Below are 18,268 nucleotides of genomic sequence, written 5' to 3'. Positions count from 1 at the left end.
CTACGGTAAATGACTTTGATGGCGAAACGGGCACCCCACGCTGCAGAGCCATGAGAGACCGGGGCATCAAAGTGCACACACCAAGCCGAGAAAATCTTCCTCTCCCTGGGCCTTCAAAATCACCCCCTGCTCCAGGGTCCCCCAGCCACTTTTCTCTCCTCTGCTTGGCTCCAAAGTTTGCTCCTTTTTTACTGGATTCATCCCCAAGTCCCGCTCCCTCACTCCTTCGCTGGGGAGCCTGATTTGAAAATGACAACCCGGCCTTTCCCCCTCAAAGTGCCCTGTGTTTTGTCTGGGGTGGGTAAATCTCTCTCCCTCCTGCAAACTACTAGGATGACAGGCAGAGAGAGAGATTCCCCCTTGAAATACATGGTTAGAAACAAACAAATCCCCCAGAAACTGGACTGAGAGAAAACAGACAGAAAACGGCTAGACGGACAGACAGCTCCATCCTGCTGGAAATTAGACGGACTGACCGTCAGAAATCTCCACCGCAAATCCCCCACCCAGACACACACGCACTTGAAATAAAAGGGGAGAGATACAGATGGTCCCACCAGCCGTGAAACTGACCAGAGCCTCCTAGCAATCAAATGGATCCAGGGATCCCTCGGTAATTAGCTGGATTCAGCCCTAAACGAAGAGACAGACCCTCCAAAAATTAGCGGGCTCGCCAGGCAGACAAATAAAACAACCCGGAGGCTCCACACCCCCACCCCCACCTGACACCCACAGACACACAACTTGCTTCTCCCAGCCAGCGATTCTCAGCGGCGCCTGGGCCAACCTGGGGAGAAACCCGCCGCCCCAAGTCTCTGGGGGTCCCCGGAGCCCAGCCCCGGTTCCTTACCCATAGATCTCATCCTTCTCCCTCTTCAAGGCGTCGGCGCTCCCCAGACCCGGGGGCACCCCTGCCCGGTGGGGTGCCCCGGCCGATCCATAGGGCGAGCTCTGGCTCAGCGCGTGGTGCGGCAAACTCCGAGCCGTGTGAGGGTCCCCGAACCCAGGCAGAGCGACTCCATCCATGGCAGGGTAATGCACCAGGTCATCGTACTGCAAGGCAGGTGGAAAACAAGGGGAGGGCGGGTGTCAGGGAGACAGCCCGCTCCCAAACACGCAGCAGCGGCCCCCGGGTCGGGAATGCACAGAGAGGAAGTGGGGGAGGATTTTTCTTTCTTTCCTTTTTTTTTTTTGCACCAAAAACATCCCTCAGATCCGGGGAGCTGGAGAAGTAATTTTTGCCTCCCCGTGACACGCTCCCCTTAAAGAAAAACAAGGCCTTTGTCTGCTCGTTTGTTTTGTAAAGAAGCGATTGACAAGGGGTTGATCTGATCTATATTGAGAGGGCGAGAAGTGGGGAAATATAAACCCTTAATCACAACATTGTGAATTGCATTGATTTGATTTCCAGCCAAGTTTTTTGCTTTTTTTAACTCTATGCCACTCCTTACCGACCCCTTTTGTCATTTAAACGTTCTCTCTCTTTTTTGTAATTAGTTCCTGCCCAGCAACATTTTGTTAATTTAACTCCAGCGACACAGCGGCTTTCAGGATCAGCCGCTGCAAAATTTGTTACTTTCACGCCAGCAGCCGGTGTGGTCAGTTTCACCCCAGCACCGCTGCTGCTCCGAACCTTGTTCCTTTCACCCTAGCTGGGAAGTTTTCCCCTCCAACATCAGGGTCTTTTCCCACCTTCTCGCCTTTACAAAAAGTTTCCAACGTTGAGGCGATAAAATCTTTTTTATTTTCTTGCAAACTTCGCCTTTAAAACATTATTCGTCTCGCTTTTTTAAACTGGAGTTTGGGGGTATTTGAAAAAAAGAAGCGACACAGATATTTTCAACATATTTTCGAGGAGGAAATTTGACATTTAAAATAGGAACGTGCTCCTGGTGCTGAGATTCTTGCTTTAAAGTCTTTCCTCTTTGGTTCATTGTAAATAAACTGTTAAATCCTCACTTCGCCCGTCCCTTAGATGCTGGTTTCTAACTAGAAATAGAAAGAAAATCCCAGTCTCTTTTTTAAAAAACTGAACTCTGTGAACTGAGGTCTAATTTATTAAACACGCTCTCCACTTTTTACCTTAACCAGAGCTTTTAAAGGGGGAAAAAAGGACCGTGAAATGATTCCAACATGACAGCTATTCTTATTTAAATCTTGCCAACTTTCCTCCTCAAGGCTTTTCAACCAATTCAAGCGAGCCATTTTTATCCTCCCTTAGCCGGTTGGAGGTTGTTTGACTTTGGAATGAGTTGAGAAAATATAAATCTACATAATCAAAGGCTTCGATTTTATGAGCAAGAGGGAAATCTGTTTTAAACACGTTTTCACTTTTTTTTTTTAATCTAAATAGAATTTCTGTAAACTCGGGAGAGTCGATTGGAGTTTCATTTGCCTTCTTTTAAAAAGTTGTTTAGATCTGTTTTCGCTTCCAGGGCACACACTGGCGTTCTCACCTAATAATGCTGCTCATCAATTTAATGTGCCTCGTTTTATTTTAAATTGTCTTCCCAGAGTTTCGTGGCATTTTCAAAGCACGCTGGGCTGATTCCCCCCAACCTTCTTTTTAATGACAAACTTTTCTCTTTCGCGTGGAAACTTAACTTATGCAGGATGTAGAGAAAACGGGTGGATGGTGGTTTGCAATTTTTTTCCAAGTCTGTATGAAGTTACTAATTTTTTTTAACGTTGGCATTAACTTTCCCCCCCTGATTTTAGCCGATGGTGTTCGTTTGTATTTTAACAGCTGTGCGGATATTTTAGGGTCGCGGGTAAGATAGGGAGGCTGGGCTGTTTGTAAGGACGTGTGCGCCAGATCCCGAGCGAGCTCCCAGCAAAATAGAAATGGGATTTCAAAATAGGAGGAAAATCTTTCAGGAAGCGCTTGCTAAATTTCTAACAACCGGGCAGATTAACTGCGGGCTCTGAGCACCAGAGCTCCTTCCACGCGCTCCAAGGAGGGGATTAGAGTCGAAAAGGAGTTGGTAAAACTTCAGAAACGACGCACAAAGTGGCCCCAATTAAAGGTAAACCCATTAAAGCCCCTAAATGAGCAATCTAGGCTCTCCCAGCCACGCCGAGAGGGGGGAAAGCGGGGACTACCACCAGGCAGGAGCCTGCTTAGTTTACACGGTGCAAAATCACAACCAATCTAGGGATTCTGTAGACATCCCCCCGGCTAGGGCAGAGAGGCGGCGGCTACGCAAACAGTTGTGGAAGAAACCGGAGCAGCGCTAAGACGCAACACAAAGAGGCTTCCAAGATTCTCTCTCTCTCTCTTTTTCTTTCTTTTTTAAGAAAAAGTTGAGTGTAAACACCCCCCCCCCGCCCCCGGGAAACCAGCCCACATCTGGCGCTCGCGGCGCACACCCGGCCCCAGAAGAGGCGGATTTCCATGCAGAGCAGAGAAGTGGGACACAAGGGATCTGTGCAAACACTGGCTCCAGCTGCCCAAGAAACACACAAACTAGGCTCTTTTTTTTTTGAAGGGGGGGGGAGCCATTCAGAGCAACCCCCCCCCCTTTCAGATCCCAGCTCCTTTTCCAAAAGTCCTTGGACAGCCAGGACCCTCCAGCGCCCAGGCGGGGACGGGCCACCCAGCCCCGGGGAAGGACTCAATGGCCCGCAGACCTACCTACCCTTTGTGCCATCGGATGCTCGGCGTGTGGGGGTCCGAGCCGGGGTCTTTTTTTCCTCTCGCTCTCCTTAGGAAATGGGCTGTGTATGGGGGGCGAGGATCCGAGATCTCTCCCCCCCCAGCTCCGGGTCCAAACTGCTGCACACAATTCAATTCTCGGGGTGGGGGGTGGGGGGTCTCCTCCTCCTGGCTTGGTTAACCCTGATTCAAGGCTGTCCAGAAAGCGAATGCCAGGAGGCAAAGCATTGGTGGAGTGGGGGGGGGGGTTCCTGGAGAAAGCTGGGGGGGGGGGTGCAGTCGATTTCTCTAACACTCGCGCTCCCCAGTAGTCCTGGCTGCCTCAGCTGTCCATCAAGTATTCCGAGCTGTCAAACGCAGAATGACTGATGATCCTTTAAAAAAAAAAACCCACCCTGGTGCTGGGCTGAGGAAGGGGGGGATGGAGCAAACCCCCCCCCCCAGCACTCCGCTGCTCGCCTTCCCCTTCCGAAAGCAGGGCGAGCTCCCACCCCGCCCTCCCCACTCCCCTGCCCAGAGGTTTCTTGCCTGCCAATGGCGGGGGGGTCCTGGGGGGGGAAGCTGGAAGAGGGGTGGGGGGGACAGATCCCTACAGCCCCCACCCCCTTGAAGAGATCAGGGCCCCCCCACCCCCGAAAAGCTCCAGAGCAGAGGAGGGGGGGCGGGGAGGGGAGCCGGGCTGGGCTCGGCGGCAGGTTCCCGGCTCGCTCGGCGGCGGCGGGGGCCGGGGCTCGCCGCGGAGGAGGAGGAGGAGGAGGAAAGATGCTCTGTCTGCCCAGCCCCGGGAGCTGTGAGCACATCCGGAAGTGGAAGGGGCTTTTTCTTTAACCCCTGCCTGGCTCTCCGGCTCGGAGGCGGATCCCCGCCCAGCTCCTCGTCCTCCCCACACGCGGATCCTCGCTCCCCGCCTGCTGCTGCCCCGGCCGGGCCCCGATCCAGCCCACCCCGGCTCCCACGGGTGTCTGTCCGTCTGCCCTCCCCCGGTATCCACCCTCCCATCTCCGGCTCCCACGGGTGTCTGTCCGTCTGCCCTCCCCGGTATCCCACCCTCCCATCTCCGGCTCACACGGGTGTCTGGCCGTCTGCCCCCTCCCCCCCGGTACCCCCCCCCCATCTCCGGCTCCCACGGGTGTCTGTCCGTCTGCCCCCTCCCCGGTATTCTCCCCATCTCCGGCTCCCACGGGTGTCTGTCTGTCTGCCCCCTCCCCGATATCCCCTCCCATCTCCGGCTCCCACGGGTGTCTGTCCGTCTGCCCTCCCCGGTATCCCCTCCCATCTCCGGCTCCCACGGGTGTCTGTCTGTCCCCTCCCCGATATCCCCTCCCATCTCCGGCTCCCACGGGTGTCTGTCTGTCTGCCCTCCCCACATATCCCCTCCCATCTCCGGCTCCCATGGGTGTCTGTCCGTCTGCCCCTCCCCGGTATCCCCATCTCCGGCTCCCACGGGTGTCTGTCTGTCTGCCCTCCCCATATCCCCATCCCCTCCGTCTCCCATGGGTGTCTGTCTGTCTGCCCCTCCCCACATATCCCCGCTCCCCCTCCGGCTCCCACGGGTGTCTGTCCGTCTGCCCCTCCCCGGTATCCCCTCCCATCTCTGGCTCCCACGGGTGTCTCTCCGTCTGCCCTCCCCGGTATCCCCATCTCCGGCTCCCACGGGTGTCTGTCCGTCTGCCCCGATATCCCCCTCCCATCTCTGGCTCCCACGGGTGTCTGTCCATCTGCCCCCTCCCCTGGTATCCCCCCATCTCCGGCTCCCACGGGTGTCTCTCCGTCTGCCCCTCCCCTGATATCCCCTCCCATCTCCGGCTCCCACGGGTGTCTGTCTGTCTGTCCCCATATTCCCCTCCCACCTCTGGTGCCTGCCTATCCCCTCCATTCCACCCCTGGCTCCCACATGGGTATCTGTCTGTCTGTCCCCTCCCTCCCCATTTCCCCACACACCTTCTCCGGCTCCCACAGGTGTCTGTCTGTCCTCCCCACATCCCCACCCCAGCTCTGGCTCCCACTGGTGTCTGTCTCCCTGTCCCCCCAGTCCACCTGAGCTGCTGTCACCCCCCCACCCACATTTCAATCCATTGCACCCCCACTTTATATGGGCCTCTCCCCCCCCCCCTTGGTACTGAGCCCCAGCTCAAGGGCTGTCCTGGGCCAATGGCCCCATGCACCCGGGGGGGAGGGAGGGCAGAGTTTACAGGCAGTTGAAACACGTCACCTGTATTTCTTCTTTACAGAGACACCCGCTTTGCCTTCCCCAGCCGGAGGTCGCCCAGAGCAGAACCATTTGCATTTACTACCAGGAACTGGGGAAAGTGGCCCAGGGGTTGCTGCATTTTTATTATCATTAATAATTCCATGGAGTTGGTGAGCGTCTGTGTTCTGCTGCCTTCTCAGGGGCCGGGCTGCTGTTTCCCCGAACCTCGGGGGCAGCCTTGCGCTCGTCGTGAAGGGGCAAATTCCCCTGGGGCGGGCACAGTCCCACCGGGATCCCTGTCCTGTGGAGCGGAGGGAGGGGACTAAGCTGTACTGCTCTGCCAGGACCTCGCCACGTTCGTCCTCAGATCTCAAAGCACTTTACCAGCAAGCCTTATCGCTGGGGAAACCGAGGCCCAGAGCAGGGGAGACACCTGGCTCCAGGGCATCAATCAGGCCCAGAGCGGAGTTGGGTATCGAATACGGCTCTGGGGTCCCCTCCCGCCTGGGGGATAGTCACTCGGAGAAACCACCTCAGCACCGCTGGCCTACTCTGCGGCTGCATTCGGGGGTGAGGAAGGACGGCCCTCACTGCCGGAGTCACACCGCCGCGGGCCGACCACGCTTGAGCTAAACTGATTCCTCACTCAGGGTTTGTCTCCACGGAGAGACCGAGCGGGGTTAGCGCTTCGGAAACCACGACTCTGCTCTCGCCGTGCCAGGGCCACGCGGGGAGTTTATTCTCGAGCAGCGCTCGACCTCGACCAGGGGAGTTTATTCTTGACCCGGAAGCCAGGCCCATTAGGGGGGCCCGGTGGACAAGCTGCTGAATGCGAGCTCCCGGTGTGACACGGTGCCCAAGGGCGAACGCCATCCCGGGACTCTCGAGAGGTTATTTTCCCTCTGCGTTCGGCCCCGGTGCGACTGCTGCTGGGATCCTGCGGCCCACAACTCAGGAAGGAGGTGGATCAATGCGAGAGGGGTCAGAGACGAGCCAAGGACGTGGTTACGGGATTGGGAAGCCTGCCTTACCCTGAGACGCTCCAGGAGCTCGGTATGTTTCGCTTATCAAAGAAAAGGTGAGGGGTGACTTGGGCATTAGCCTCAGGCAGGGAGCTGGTAACCTGAGGCCTGGGGGCGTCAGGCCCAGCCCCAGCAAACCTGGGCCAGCCCTGGCGACCCCTATGAACAGTTTGAGAACTGCTGCACTAATACAGTCCAAGGGCTGGAAAGGACCGAGTCAGAGCGGCAACCAGGGGCAGATTTTTAACAGTGAGCGTAATGAACCTTTGCATCAATCCACCAATGAGTGCAGCCGGTGCTCCCGCCGCGTCGATGTTTAAATCAAGATGGGCTGGTTTTCTGAAAGAGCTGCTCTACTGTGAATAGGAATTAATTCAAGGAAGTCCCCGGCTGGTCTTATATAGGAAGTCAGACCCAATAACCACCCAACGGTCCCTTTTCTGGCCTTGGAATCTCTGAATCTATGAACGCTGCTGAAACAGTGCGGATGTCACCACCTGGAGTGAAGCTACGGCGCGGCTCGCCATATTGCTGAAAGCCCCAGCTCCTGGAGTCCTGTGATTCCATGAGAATTTCAGCTTGCAGTTTGGGGCAGGGGGAATGAATTTCTAGCCCCCGAGGTTGTGGACAAAAGTTTGACACACACACACACCCCGCTAAAACCCTAGAAGGGGGGTAAAAAGAACATCACATCTATTATTTTTTAAATTGCATGGATTTTTAAGCCAGTCTTGTGGTTTGGAAGGGGTGGGCTGTCACAGGGTGACTGGCCCCTTTAAGAGGGAGCGGGGCCCATGCACCTTGCCTGGTCAGCTGCCTCCCCATTGGGCTTAAGAGGAGGCAGCTGGGCCATATAAAGGAAGGAAGGGAGGGCTGGTGGGCTGGCTGGTGGAGGGCTGGTCCAGACCGGAGGAGACCTGGAAGAAGTGGCTATAGGGCAAAAGCTGCAGGAGAGAGGTAACTGGGAGTTGCTGGTGCTGAGGAGAACTGGCTGGAGCTGGGGATCCCCAGCAAATTGCAGGAAGATTTGTGCAGGGGCCCCTAGGAATGAGGGGAAGAACCAGCTGGCTTAGGGAATGCTGGGACCGGTCCTGGAGGGCGGAGCAGGGGGGCTGGGGGAGGGGAAGACAGGAGTGGATCACTCCCGTATGGTTGCACCATGCACTCCCCTTGCAGCTCCAAGCCAGGATATGGGTCTGACCCCCACTTTCAGGAGACCTGTGGGTGGTGGGGCTGTCTGGAGAGATGGGGAGCAATGGAACGGGGGCAGAGCGGTTGATGATTCTCAGGCAGGATGCCCCGATTCACGCACTGGGTTGGTGTCTCCGCTAGCGAGGCTGAAGGATTTTGCTTTCCGAACTCCCCCGCTCCAATGAGTGCAGTTGTGGTTCACAGACCAGGCCCAGGAGAGGTGGGTGCAGGCGGGACCAGGCGTCGTGCAGTTTGGTTGTACTCTGGGCAGCTCCTGCTGATTTTCACCGTGTCAGCTGATTTCTCCTGTCTTGCATGTGTGCTTGCAAACCTGGGTGTCAGCGTGTGCACATGTGTGTGCAAACACATGTGCATGTGTGTACCCACACACGATTAAATGGCAAAAAAAAAAAAACAACAACAGAATTTAAGGCGGCCTGGAGCTATCTGGTGCAGTTCCAGAAGGTCACAATTCAGCAAAAACTCACACTTGTGAAAGCCAGCAAATCCAGCGTTGAAGTACACACCCACACAGCGTTCACTCGCCCCCCCTGGAGCACGCAGCAGCCCCTGGGAATTATCTGCAGCCGCCGTGTTAGGTGTGCTGGGCGGCGGAGGAATTAATTGGAGCAGCTTGGAAGAGTTGTGACGGTGACAGAATCCCTGGTTTCTATCTCGTGTTTTCAGCCCTAGATCTCCGCGTGCGTCACTGTCTTTAATGCATTAACATCACAACCCCTTCGCAAGGCTGTTGTGCAGATGGGAAAACTGAGGCAGGCAGCAGCAAAACGGTTTGAGCACGTCTAGGGTGAACTCACACATTTTTAGCTAGCACCTAAACCCCGGACCATCCCTCCCGCGCCCACGCCCACTGGGACAGGTGTGTCATATTGCCACGGGGTTTTGTTTTTTAGAGGCCCAACGATAATTCCAGCCCCACTGTGCTGGGCACGGCACAGACTCGGAATGAGAGGCCAGCCCCTGTCCCAACGGAAATACGCTAACAGGCTGCGGACTGGGTTGCTTTCGTAGGCCGAGCTGCGCACCCAGTGTTAGAGGGAAGCTGCTGCCTGTGATATGTGCAGCTGGCAACAGGGAGGCGCCAAAGAGGGTCTTCTAGCTAGACAAGACAAAGGGTCAGAGGGGAAACTGAGGCAGAGAGCAGGGGCCCGAGTTGAAACCGTGGTCCCCTGACATCCCTAGCCACTGCATCACGCTGTCTGTAAAAGGGACATAAAAAAAATCTCTCCTGGGTCCGTTTGGCCTCTAAATTGTCCACATCTTCAGGGCTGCCTCTGACTGTAGTATGTACAGCACCTGGCGCAGTACCAGTTACAGTGATAATTATTTCATTAGCATCACAGTAGCACACAGAGCTCCCTGGCGGGGATCGAAACCCCCCCACCCCAACACACACTGTGCCTGGTGCTGCACGAACACCAAACAGAAAGACAGCCCCCGCCCTAAAAAGCTTGCAGTCTAAGACGAGAGGTGACAAGGGAGGTGCAGAGGAGAGGGGGCAAAATGGGCCCTTTCTCAGGGGTGCTGGGAGCCTGGGCTTTCAGCTGAAGTCACATGCGGGGAGCTACGGAAGCATCAGGCGTCTGGATTCCTGCTCCCCCGGGCCGTCTGCTCAGACACCTCTGAGTGACGTTGCCAAGCCCTGCCTAACTGGGAAACCGCCATCCCGTTCCGCTGGGAGCGCCGAGTCCAGGCCGGATCCTCAGCTGGGGTCAAGCAGCATCGCTCCGGGGGGCTTTCCCCCTGCCCCGGATCCGGGCCCAGCAAGCGTTTGATGCACCAGCATCTGGCTGAACTGTCCGCTGCCATCGGTCCCTTTGCCGACCCCGAGCCGGTGTAAACTGGTGCGTCGTCGTCCATGTCACTGCATTATGCTTATTTACACCGCTTGGCCCATATGCTTCCCCCCCCAGAGTCATCCCCTCCCCCATATTGTTCACTCAGTCGCCACCTGACTAATTACATAGACGACCTCTGGGATCTAGAGCAAACGAAACCTGTTTCCAACGGGCTCGTCACGGAGCGCCGGGGAGCGGCGTTTGGTCTTATTTTCCACCAGATTGAGGCTGGATTTGACTGAGGGGCTTTAGGGGTTTTTTTTTAAAGGAAGCTTAAGGCCAGTAGCAGAATTCACAAGGCAGCCGGCGTTACCGGCCCTGGAGTGGCTGCTGGATTTGTTAGCGAAAGGGCAGAGACAAAAGATTTTTTTTTTTTAAACCATGGAATATTTTTGATTGGTGGCAATACCTAGTGGTTAGAGCAGGAGGGAATGGGTTCTATTCCCAGTTCTGGGTGGGGAGTGGGGTGGGGGACTGGGAGCCAGGACTCCTGGGTTCTCCCCTCAGCAGTGGGAGGGAAGTGATTTAGTAACTAAGGCACTCCACTGAAACTTAGGCCAATTCTGCCTCTGGCTCTGCCGTGTGACCTCAGGGAGATGCCATCCCTGGGGCAAGGGGGCTGTTTTGTTGGTCTGGACAGTGAGAGATTTGGGGCTCTCCCTGTCTCTTGCTGTGGGAACACACCGGGCCCAGCTCAAAGGGACCATGCTCCTTTTTCCCATCCCATGACAATTTTTCACATTTAAAGAAAATGTTCCCAGGCCGAATCGGGACAAAAATTTTGCCATGTCAAAAAAACGACACAAACAGAATATTCCAAAAACGCCCCGTCAATGGAAACGTTTCATTTCAACAACTTCAAAGCGTCTTGTTCTGATTTTGAATTTATTTTTTTATTGTTTTACTTTCAACCTATTTTTTTTCAGTGTCACTGAGTTAAATTTCAACACGATGAGTCATTTCAAAGAGCAAAACCCCAAACTTGTCATTCTGAAAATCTCCAGGCATCCCGTTCGGACAATCTTGAAAGGTTTCTTCGCAATGGTTTTTTTTTGTTTGTTTGTTTTTGGTCTGTTTTGGAGTTGAGAAACTTGTGGAAACCAACCTTGTTCCTCAAAACAGTTTTGGTTCTGCTGAATTGGTGCTTTTCAGCGTTTGTGTTTCATTGAAAAACTTCTGACAAGTTGTACTTGGCTCCCACACTGGCTGTAGTGAGATCAGGCATCGTCATGCGACTGCCGTAGTTTACGTTTAGATCAGATTTCTCTTTAAAGCTTGGATCGTAGAATCACAGAATCTCAGGCTTGGAAGGGACCTCAGGAGGTATCTAGCCCAACCCCCTGCTGAAAGCAGGACCAATTCCCAACTAAATCATCCCAGCCAGGGCTTTGTCAAGCCGGGCCTTAAAAACCTCTAAGGAAGGAGATTCCGCCACCTCCCTAGGGAACCCATCCCAGTGCTTCACCACCCTCCTGGTGAAATAGTTTTTCCTAATATCCAACCTAGACCTCCCGCACTGCAACTTGAGACCATCGCTCCTTGTTCTGTCACCTGCCACCACTGAGAACAGCCGAGCTCCATCCTCTTTAGAACCTGCCTTCAGGTAGTTGAAAGCAGCTATCAAATCCCCCCTCACTCTTCTCTTCTGCAGACTAAATAACCCCAGTTCCCTCAGCCTCTCCTCGTAAGTCATGTGCCCCAGCCCCCTGATCATTTTTGTTGCCCTCCGCTGGACTCTCTCCCATTTGTCCACATCCTTCTTGTAGTGTGGGGCCCAAAACTGGACACAGGCTCTTCTAAATGCTCTAAAATCCTCACGGTGGCTTGGATTGTCTTGATATTTGGTGCATCGCATGAGGGGATGGGGTAAGGTGAGTGCTCCAAAACTGGGATTATTTGACCAAAGGGTTCCTGAGATACAGCCTCATAAGTATGTAAGAACAGCTGTAGTGGGTCAGACCAATGGTCCATCTAGCCAATATCCTGTCTTCAGACAGGTGGCTGGTGCCAGGTACTTCCGAGGGAATGAACAGAACAGGACAGTTATCGAGTGATCCATCCCCTGTTGTCCCGTGCCAGCTTCTGGCAGTCGGAGGCGTAGGGACACCCAGAGCATGGGGCTGCGTCCCTCACCACCTTGATGAATAGCCATTGATGGATCTATCCTCCAGGAGCAGTTCTCATTCTTTTTTGAACCCAGTTCTACGTTTGGCCTTCACAACATCCCCCGGCAAGGAGTTCCGCAGGTTGACTGTGCGTTGGGCAAAGAAATACTTCGTTCTATTTGTTTTAAACCTGCTGCCTGTTCATTTAATCGGGTGACCCCTGGTTCTTGTGTTCTGTGAAGGGGGTAAATTACTTTTCCTTATTCACTGTCTCCACACCATTCATGATTTTATAGACCACTATTGTCTCTTTTCTAGGCTGAATGGCCCCAGTCTGCTTAATCTCCCCTCGTACGGAAGCTGTTCCATCCCCCAGATCGTTTTTGTTGCCCTTCTCTGCACCTCTTGCAATTCTAATACACTCCTTTAGAGCTGGGGTGACTCGAACTACACGCGGTATTCAAGGTGTGGGCGTAGCGTGGAGCGTCCTGGAAAAACACCGCTTTTCTGAAGGTAGCCGGGGGAATAGTTGCGTGTATAAGACAAAGCCCCTAATATCGGGGTGGTCCCTATAATATGGGGACATCTGTTACCCTGTCTAGGGCCAGAGCTGGTCCGTGCTCTGGTCCCTGCTTTTGAAGCTGAGCAGGGGATTTAGGCACGCAGCCTCACAACTATGGTGTGTGCAAATCCCTGGGTGTGTGCTGAAAGCTCAGCTGTGCGGCACCCAAGGCCGGGACTGCCAGGTTAGCGGGGGATGTTCCTTTAAGGCCCGGGGTTCTCTCCCCCAGCGGGTGAGCCGAGGAGGGATGTTTCAGTGGTAATGGTGACGGGCTGACAGGATGATTAGCGCTGATTGTAAGTTAGGGTTCGGAGGGGCTTGGGCAGATAACAGTAATTTGTGCCTGGAGCCTTCCATCACGGCGGCTTGTAGGGCTTGGCAGCCTCCCCCAGATGGCAGCTAAATATTCCTGTCTTCCTAGTACAGCTGGGGAGGGGGAAGGAGCAACAAGAAAATCACTGGAGTGGAACCCAGGAGTCCTGGCTCCCAGCCCCTGTGCTGTAACCACTAGACCCCACTCCCCTCCAAGAGCTGGGGATACAACCCAGGAGGCCTGAAGGAGAAAGGAAATATCCTTATAGCTGTTTTCTGCAAGGTGATATGGTCCAGTGGCTTCTGGGTTCTCTTCCCATCTCTGCTACCGACCTGCTGGGTGATCTTGGGCAAGTCCCCTCTTCGTGCCTCTATGTTCTCTGCCCCTCTCTGTCTGATCCTTGCGCCTTGGGCTCTTCCATTGAGCTGAATCCGGCTCCTTACAGCTCGGTAATTGTTTGCACTGGGTTGACCCAGCCCGTGCTGGGAAGGGGAGAACTCTTAGGTGGGGTGGGTGCGGGGCTGGCTTGTGTCGGCTGGCGTTGGGGTGCGTCCGACCAGAATGGAAGAGGCGGCCGGTTTCCAGAGCCACTGGGTTGCATCTTCGACAGCCTCGGGTGCCAGCGGCACCTTTCCGAGCCGCCCGGGAGATCAGCGCTGATCTGTAGCGCTCCGGACCGAAGAGAGGGTGGGTTCATCGATTCCAAGGCCAGCTGGGCCCATTGTGATCTAGCCTGATCACCTGGACAGCCCAGGCCGGAGAACCGCCCCGAAATCATTCCCAGAGCAGGTCTCTTCATCAGTGATGGAGGATCCACCATGCCCTGGGGAAATTGTCAGTTACACGCCCCATTAAAACGGCTGCCTTCTTTCCAGTCGGAGTCTGTCCGGCCTCAACTCCCAGCCACTGGGTCGACCTGCCGCCGCTGACTCACGAGCCCGTTATTAAATATTTCTTCCCCGGGCAGCTACTTACCGACAGAGCCCGAGCCACCCCCGAGCCGTCCCTTTGCTCAGCGCGACGGGCCGAGCTCCGAGAGTCTGTCTCTCCAAGGCAGCTTTTCTAACCCTTCGATCATTCTCGCGGCTCTTCTCCGACCCCTCTCCCATTGGCCAACCTCCTCCTTGAGTTGTGGGCACCAGAACTGGACGCTGGGTCCCAGCAGCGGTCGTACCAGGGCCAGACACGGGGAAAATATCCTCTCTGCTCTGACGGGAGATTCCCCTGTTTGTGCAGCCCAGGATGGGGGTCACACTTCTGGCTGCAGTGTCGCACCGGGAGCTCAGCTGACTTCCCACCAGGACCCCCAAACGTTTTTCTGCGTCCCTGTTTCCCAGGGGAGAGCCCCCTCCCCCACATCCCATAAGCATGGCCTGCATTCTTTGTTCCTTGCTCTACGGATTTACATTGAGCCGTATTAAAAGGCACGTCGGAGGGGCTTGGAGAAGTGGGGCTGTCAGATCGGGTGGCAGTGACCAGAGCCGAACAGCGAAGGAGGAGGAGGAGAGGAGAAATAATAACACCTCTGTCCTGAAAAGTCCTTTTGTAATTGGCACTTTCTGGCAGGAGACTTCATTATCGGTTAAAAGAAAGCGGCTCTTGGAGGTAATTTATCGCTAATTGCCCAATTATCTTCCTCCAGAGGAGTTTTAAAAGGAAACCACTTGAAATACTTTTAGTGAAACTTGAGGCAAATATTCCAACCCCGGGAAAGCTCCCATTCGACTCCTCTTCTCAGATCTGGGGCGAAGGGGGTGGGGCTGCTCTCAGGACGCCTGGGTTTAATTCCCCGGCTTTCCCCACGCAATCCTGGACAAGTCACTTAGGGGAGAATTTTAAGAGGGTCAGAGCCGCCAACGTAGTTGGGTGCCAATGAAAATCCAGGAGGTGCCAATTTACCTCTGTAGGTGCCTCCATCCCTTTGTGACTGTCTCTATTTCGGGCCCTAAAGCTACAGAGAGTTCCCTACTGGCATTTTCAAAGCCACCTACGCGCCTAATTCCCAGCGGTTCCAATGGGAGGTGGGTGTGTAAACGTCTTTGAGGATCTGGACCCTGAATCACTTATTAGGACTTGTCTACATGGGGGTGTGTGCTCAAGAACATTAATCCGAATTAACTAAAGGTGTGACTTGAAAGTGGATCAGTTAACCCCCTGCGTGGATGCTATTATTCAGAATTCAAATGATTTGATTGTAGTTTAATTCACTTTGGGCTTGTCTACAGGGGGACATCCGGGAAAGTGAATCTGAATTAGGGCTTGTCTACAAGCTACAGCAGCACCAATGTAGACGGTCCCTACGCTGACAAGAGGGATTGTCTACATGGGGATTTAGGCTAGTTTAACTATGCCGCTCTGGAGGGTGGATTTTTTACACCCTGACCAATGTAGTTAAACTGACCTAATTTTCTAGCATAGGCCAGGCCTTAACTAGAGGTGTGAATTTGACGTTTATTGATTAAACTGCATTAAATCCTTATTCAGAAATAAAGTGGTCTTAATTCAGTTTATTTTAATATACTTCCAAAGTGAATTAAACTGCACCAAATTTTAATTCTGAGTTACAGCATCCACTCAGGGGTTTAATGCAGTTTAACTAATCCACTTTAAAAGTGACTTTGGATGAATTTACCCGAGTGTCCCTAGGTGCACAAGCTCTTTAGGCCTTCTAACATTGAGCAGAAAAATGGCTAAGCACCTTTAAAAATCTGTCCTGAATTGCCTGGTGCCTCAGTTTCCCCATCTATAAAATGGGTAAAGATGGTTGGAACATTTACATCTAACCAGTTTTTTAACAAAACAGAAACTTTTAGTGAAATTCTCAATCCAGGTGAAATTTCATTTTGAAAACAATTGGGTGGCCGGGGGTGTGTGTAATGTGTTTTAAAATGTCGGGGCATCCTGCTTGGATTTTTATTATAACTTCTATAAATCATTTTTTTTTAAAGTCTGCACTGAAATGAAATATTTCAAATGTATCAAAATGAAACATTTCCACTGACTATAAAGGAAACTTTTGTTGCAATTTCCTGTAGCAAAAAAATTCAACTTTTTTTTTTTTTTTTTTTTGTCCTGATCAGGGATTAAATTTTTTCAGAATCTCAATTGTTTTCATGGGATGGAAAATCCACTTAGCAATTAGCCCTGAAAATGGCGATTCTAATCCTCGTTTGTCTGTGTTAATTTGTAAACTTTTCAGGGCAGAGGCTGGCTCTGGGCAGCACCTGGCACCGTGGGGGGCCCCCAGTCTCAGCCGGGTTCTGTGTTGCAGCTGGCACAATGGGGGGGCCCTGCTCTCAGTCGGAGTCTGGGCAGCGCCCAGCGCGACAGGGCCCTGATCTCATCACACAGTGGCAGAAGCCTGGGCCCTAGACACAGACCCATGAGTGACTCAGGGCTCTGAATTCTTCTGAGTTCCACAAGGACCAGAAGCAATTTTAATGATGTCAGCGCATCGTTCCTCTGGCTAATTGTACTGGCTAATTACATCAGAAGGGGGAATCATGTGCCTGGGAGACTGGCAGGGAAGGGAGAAGGGTTTTTGTTGTTGTTTTTAAAGGGAAATTTTGCTCTTTCCCTTGTGGTGGGTTGAGCCTTTGATGGCTGCTAATATCGGCAGCTCTGCCAGCTCGGTAAGAAGAATCATCACAGATCATGCCTCTGGGCTGAAGATGAATGACTGCCAGGAAGAGGAAGGGGTAGGGGTAGGGGTGAGGCACGTAGCCCGTGTGTGTGTGTGTGTGTTCTGGTGGGTTCTACTCCTGGCTCCACCACTGTGAGCAAATCACATCTCCGTGCCTCAGTTTCCCTTCCCTGTGTCCATTTAAACTGAGCTCTTTGGGTTGGGGCTGTGTTTCTGGTGGGTCCAGGACGGTCGTGCACTGTGTCTGCACAGCGCCTGGCCCAAAGAGGTGCTGATCTCCGCTGAGGCCTGTCGGTAAACCCGAGTTCTTATTCGCAATAGTGGATGTCTTGTGCAAAGGACGTTACGCAGCCAGTCCCTATTAGAGAGCCGAAGGCGGATTGCCCCATGGCTGGCCTGCTTGCATTGCTCTCTGCAGCAGGGGGTAGGCAGGTTAGCTCAGTGGCTTGAGCATTGGCCTGCTAAACACAGGGTTGTGAGTTCAATCCCTGAGGGGGCCATTTAGGGAATGGAGGTAAAAATCTGCCTGGGGAGTTGGACTAGATACATCCCAAGGTCCCTTCCAACTCTGGTATTCTATGAGTCTCAGATCCAGAGTAGTGGATCTTGGCTCTGATCCAGTCTGACTTTTAAGGCAGCTGGGAACCACCAACAGGGACTGGATGCCTTAGAGGGGGACAAAGGTGGAAGAACAGGATTGAAAGGGGCAGAGAGGAGGTGAAGTATCAGGCTAGAGGCTTCTGTGATCATCCTTAACGAGATTGTCCTATTGCACAGACTTTTCCACCTCCAGCAAGTCCATCTAGGAGGCTGGTGGGCAGGGAGCCATGGGATGCCAGGTGACCCTGGTAAATGTTTTATAGCATCTCAGAACTAGGGCCAGACTGACCCTCTGGCAGCCCCTTTAAGGAGCGTTCAGAGCGAAGGGGGCTGCTTGCAGCAGAAGGCTGGTTTGGAGACACTGGTGTCTGCCCCGGGGAATCCGGTGAAGACTCTTGTAAACTTCCCCCCCCACCCCCACTTACACCTGCTTCCCCCACGGGGGTGGTGTTGAATCCAGGGGCTTGATCTCAGCTTTCCTGAGCCCCCAGCCAATGCCTCAACCATGAGCCCGGCCTTTGATTTGCTGTGTTAGGGCCAGGCTGCTGCTGCTGCTGCTGAAAGTGCCCATCACCGAGGTATCTGGGCTGCAGGTTAAAGGACTCCAGGTTTGTAAGAGAGGCCAGGATTCCCAGCGGTGCTACGGCCCCAGGGCACCTGGCTCTGGCTGTGTAAAGGGGGGTTCAAGGAAACCCACAGCATAATAGAGACCCACGCTGCTCCCCCTCGCCCAGCCCCCACCTCCTTGTTTGCTGCCCTCCCCCAGCCTTGGCAGACGCACCCCCACGATCTCACCTGCTCAGGCATTTTTCACCAGCCCAAATCTGCTGCCTCAACAGGCTCCGTGCACGGGGAGATCTCAAAGCACTGAGCGTCGCCTTCCATTCGGCACCTTTCTCAAGTACACACGGGGGCGGCCATCACTTTGCTCTGTCGCCCTGGGAGAGAGCGAAAACTCTCAGTGTGTGAGACCAGAGGTGACCCGGGTGGAGTAGAAGAGGGTGGATATGAGATGGTGGGTAGGTGGCTGGATGGAGACGTGGACAGACGGGATAGATGGATAGCGGTGCCCTTTTTCCTGCCTTCCCACCGAGGATCTCAAAGCACTTCCCAGACGTCAACGAATT

At 53.8% G+C, this 18,268-nt stretch overlaps 1 protein-coding gene across 3 annotated transcripts in view; it reads right to left on the bottom strand.

Annotated features, from left to right (window-relative positions):
• The window catches only part of MEIS3 (Meis homeobox 3), a 48,257-nt gene extending 30,226 nt beyond the window's left edge, over nucleotides 1-18,031 (bottom strand). Inside the window, exons 1-2 of one of the 3 annotated variants that reach the window (XM_039509767.1) lie at nucleotides 17,937-18,031; nucleotides 851-1,053 (exon numbers count right to left, since the gene is read on the bottom strand). In XM_039509767.1, coding sequence (XP_039365701.1) covers nucleotides 851-1,053; nucleotides 17,937-17,948 — 215 coding nt within the window. In that variant the 5' untranslated portion in view covers nucleotides 17,949-18,031. Of the gene's footprint in view, nucleotides 1-850; nucleotides 1,054-3,634; nucleotides 3,934-17,936 lie in introns of those variants that run through there. The other 2 variants (XM_039509768.1, XM_039509766.1) reach the window with 2 other exon arrangements.
• Nucleotides 18,032-18,268: the final 237 nt, after the last annotated feature.

Source organism: Mauremys reevesii, linkage group 22 (assembly GCF_016161935.1).
Source record: "Mauremys reevesii isolate NIE-2019 linkage group 22, ASM1616193v1, whole genome shotgun sequence".
Taxonomy (NCBI): Eukaryota; Metazoa; Chordata; order Testudines; family Geoemydidae; genus Mauremys; species Mauremys reevesii.
This window is presented reverse-complemented; position numbering and strand designations above follow the sequence as displayed.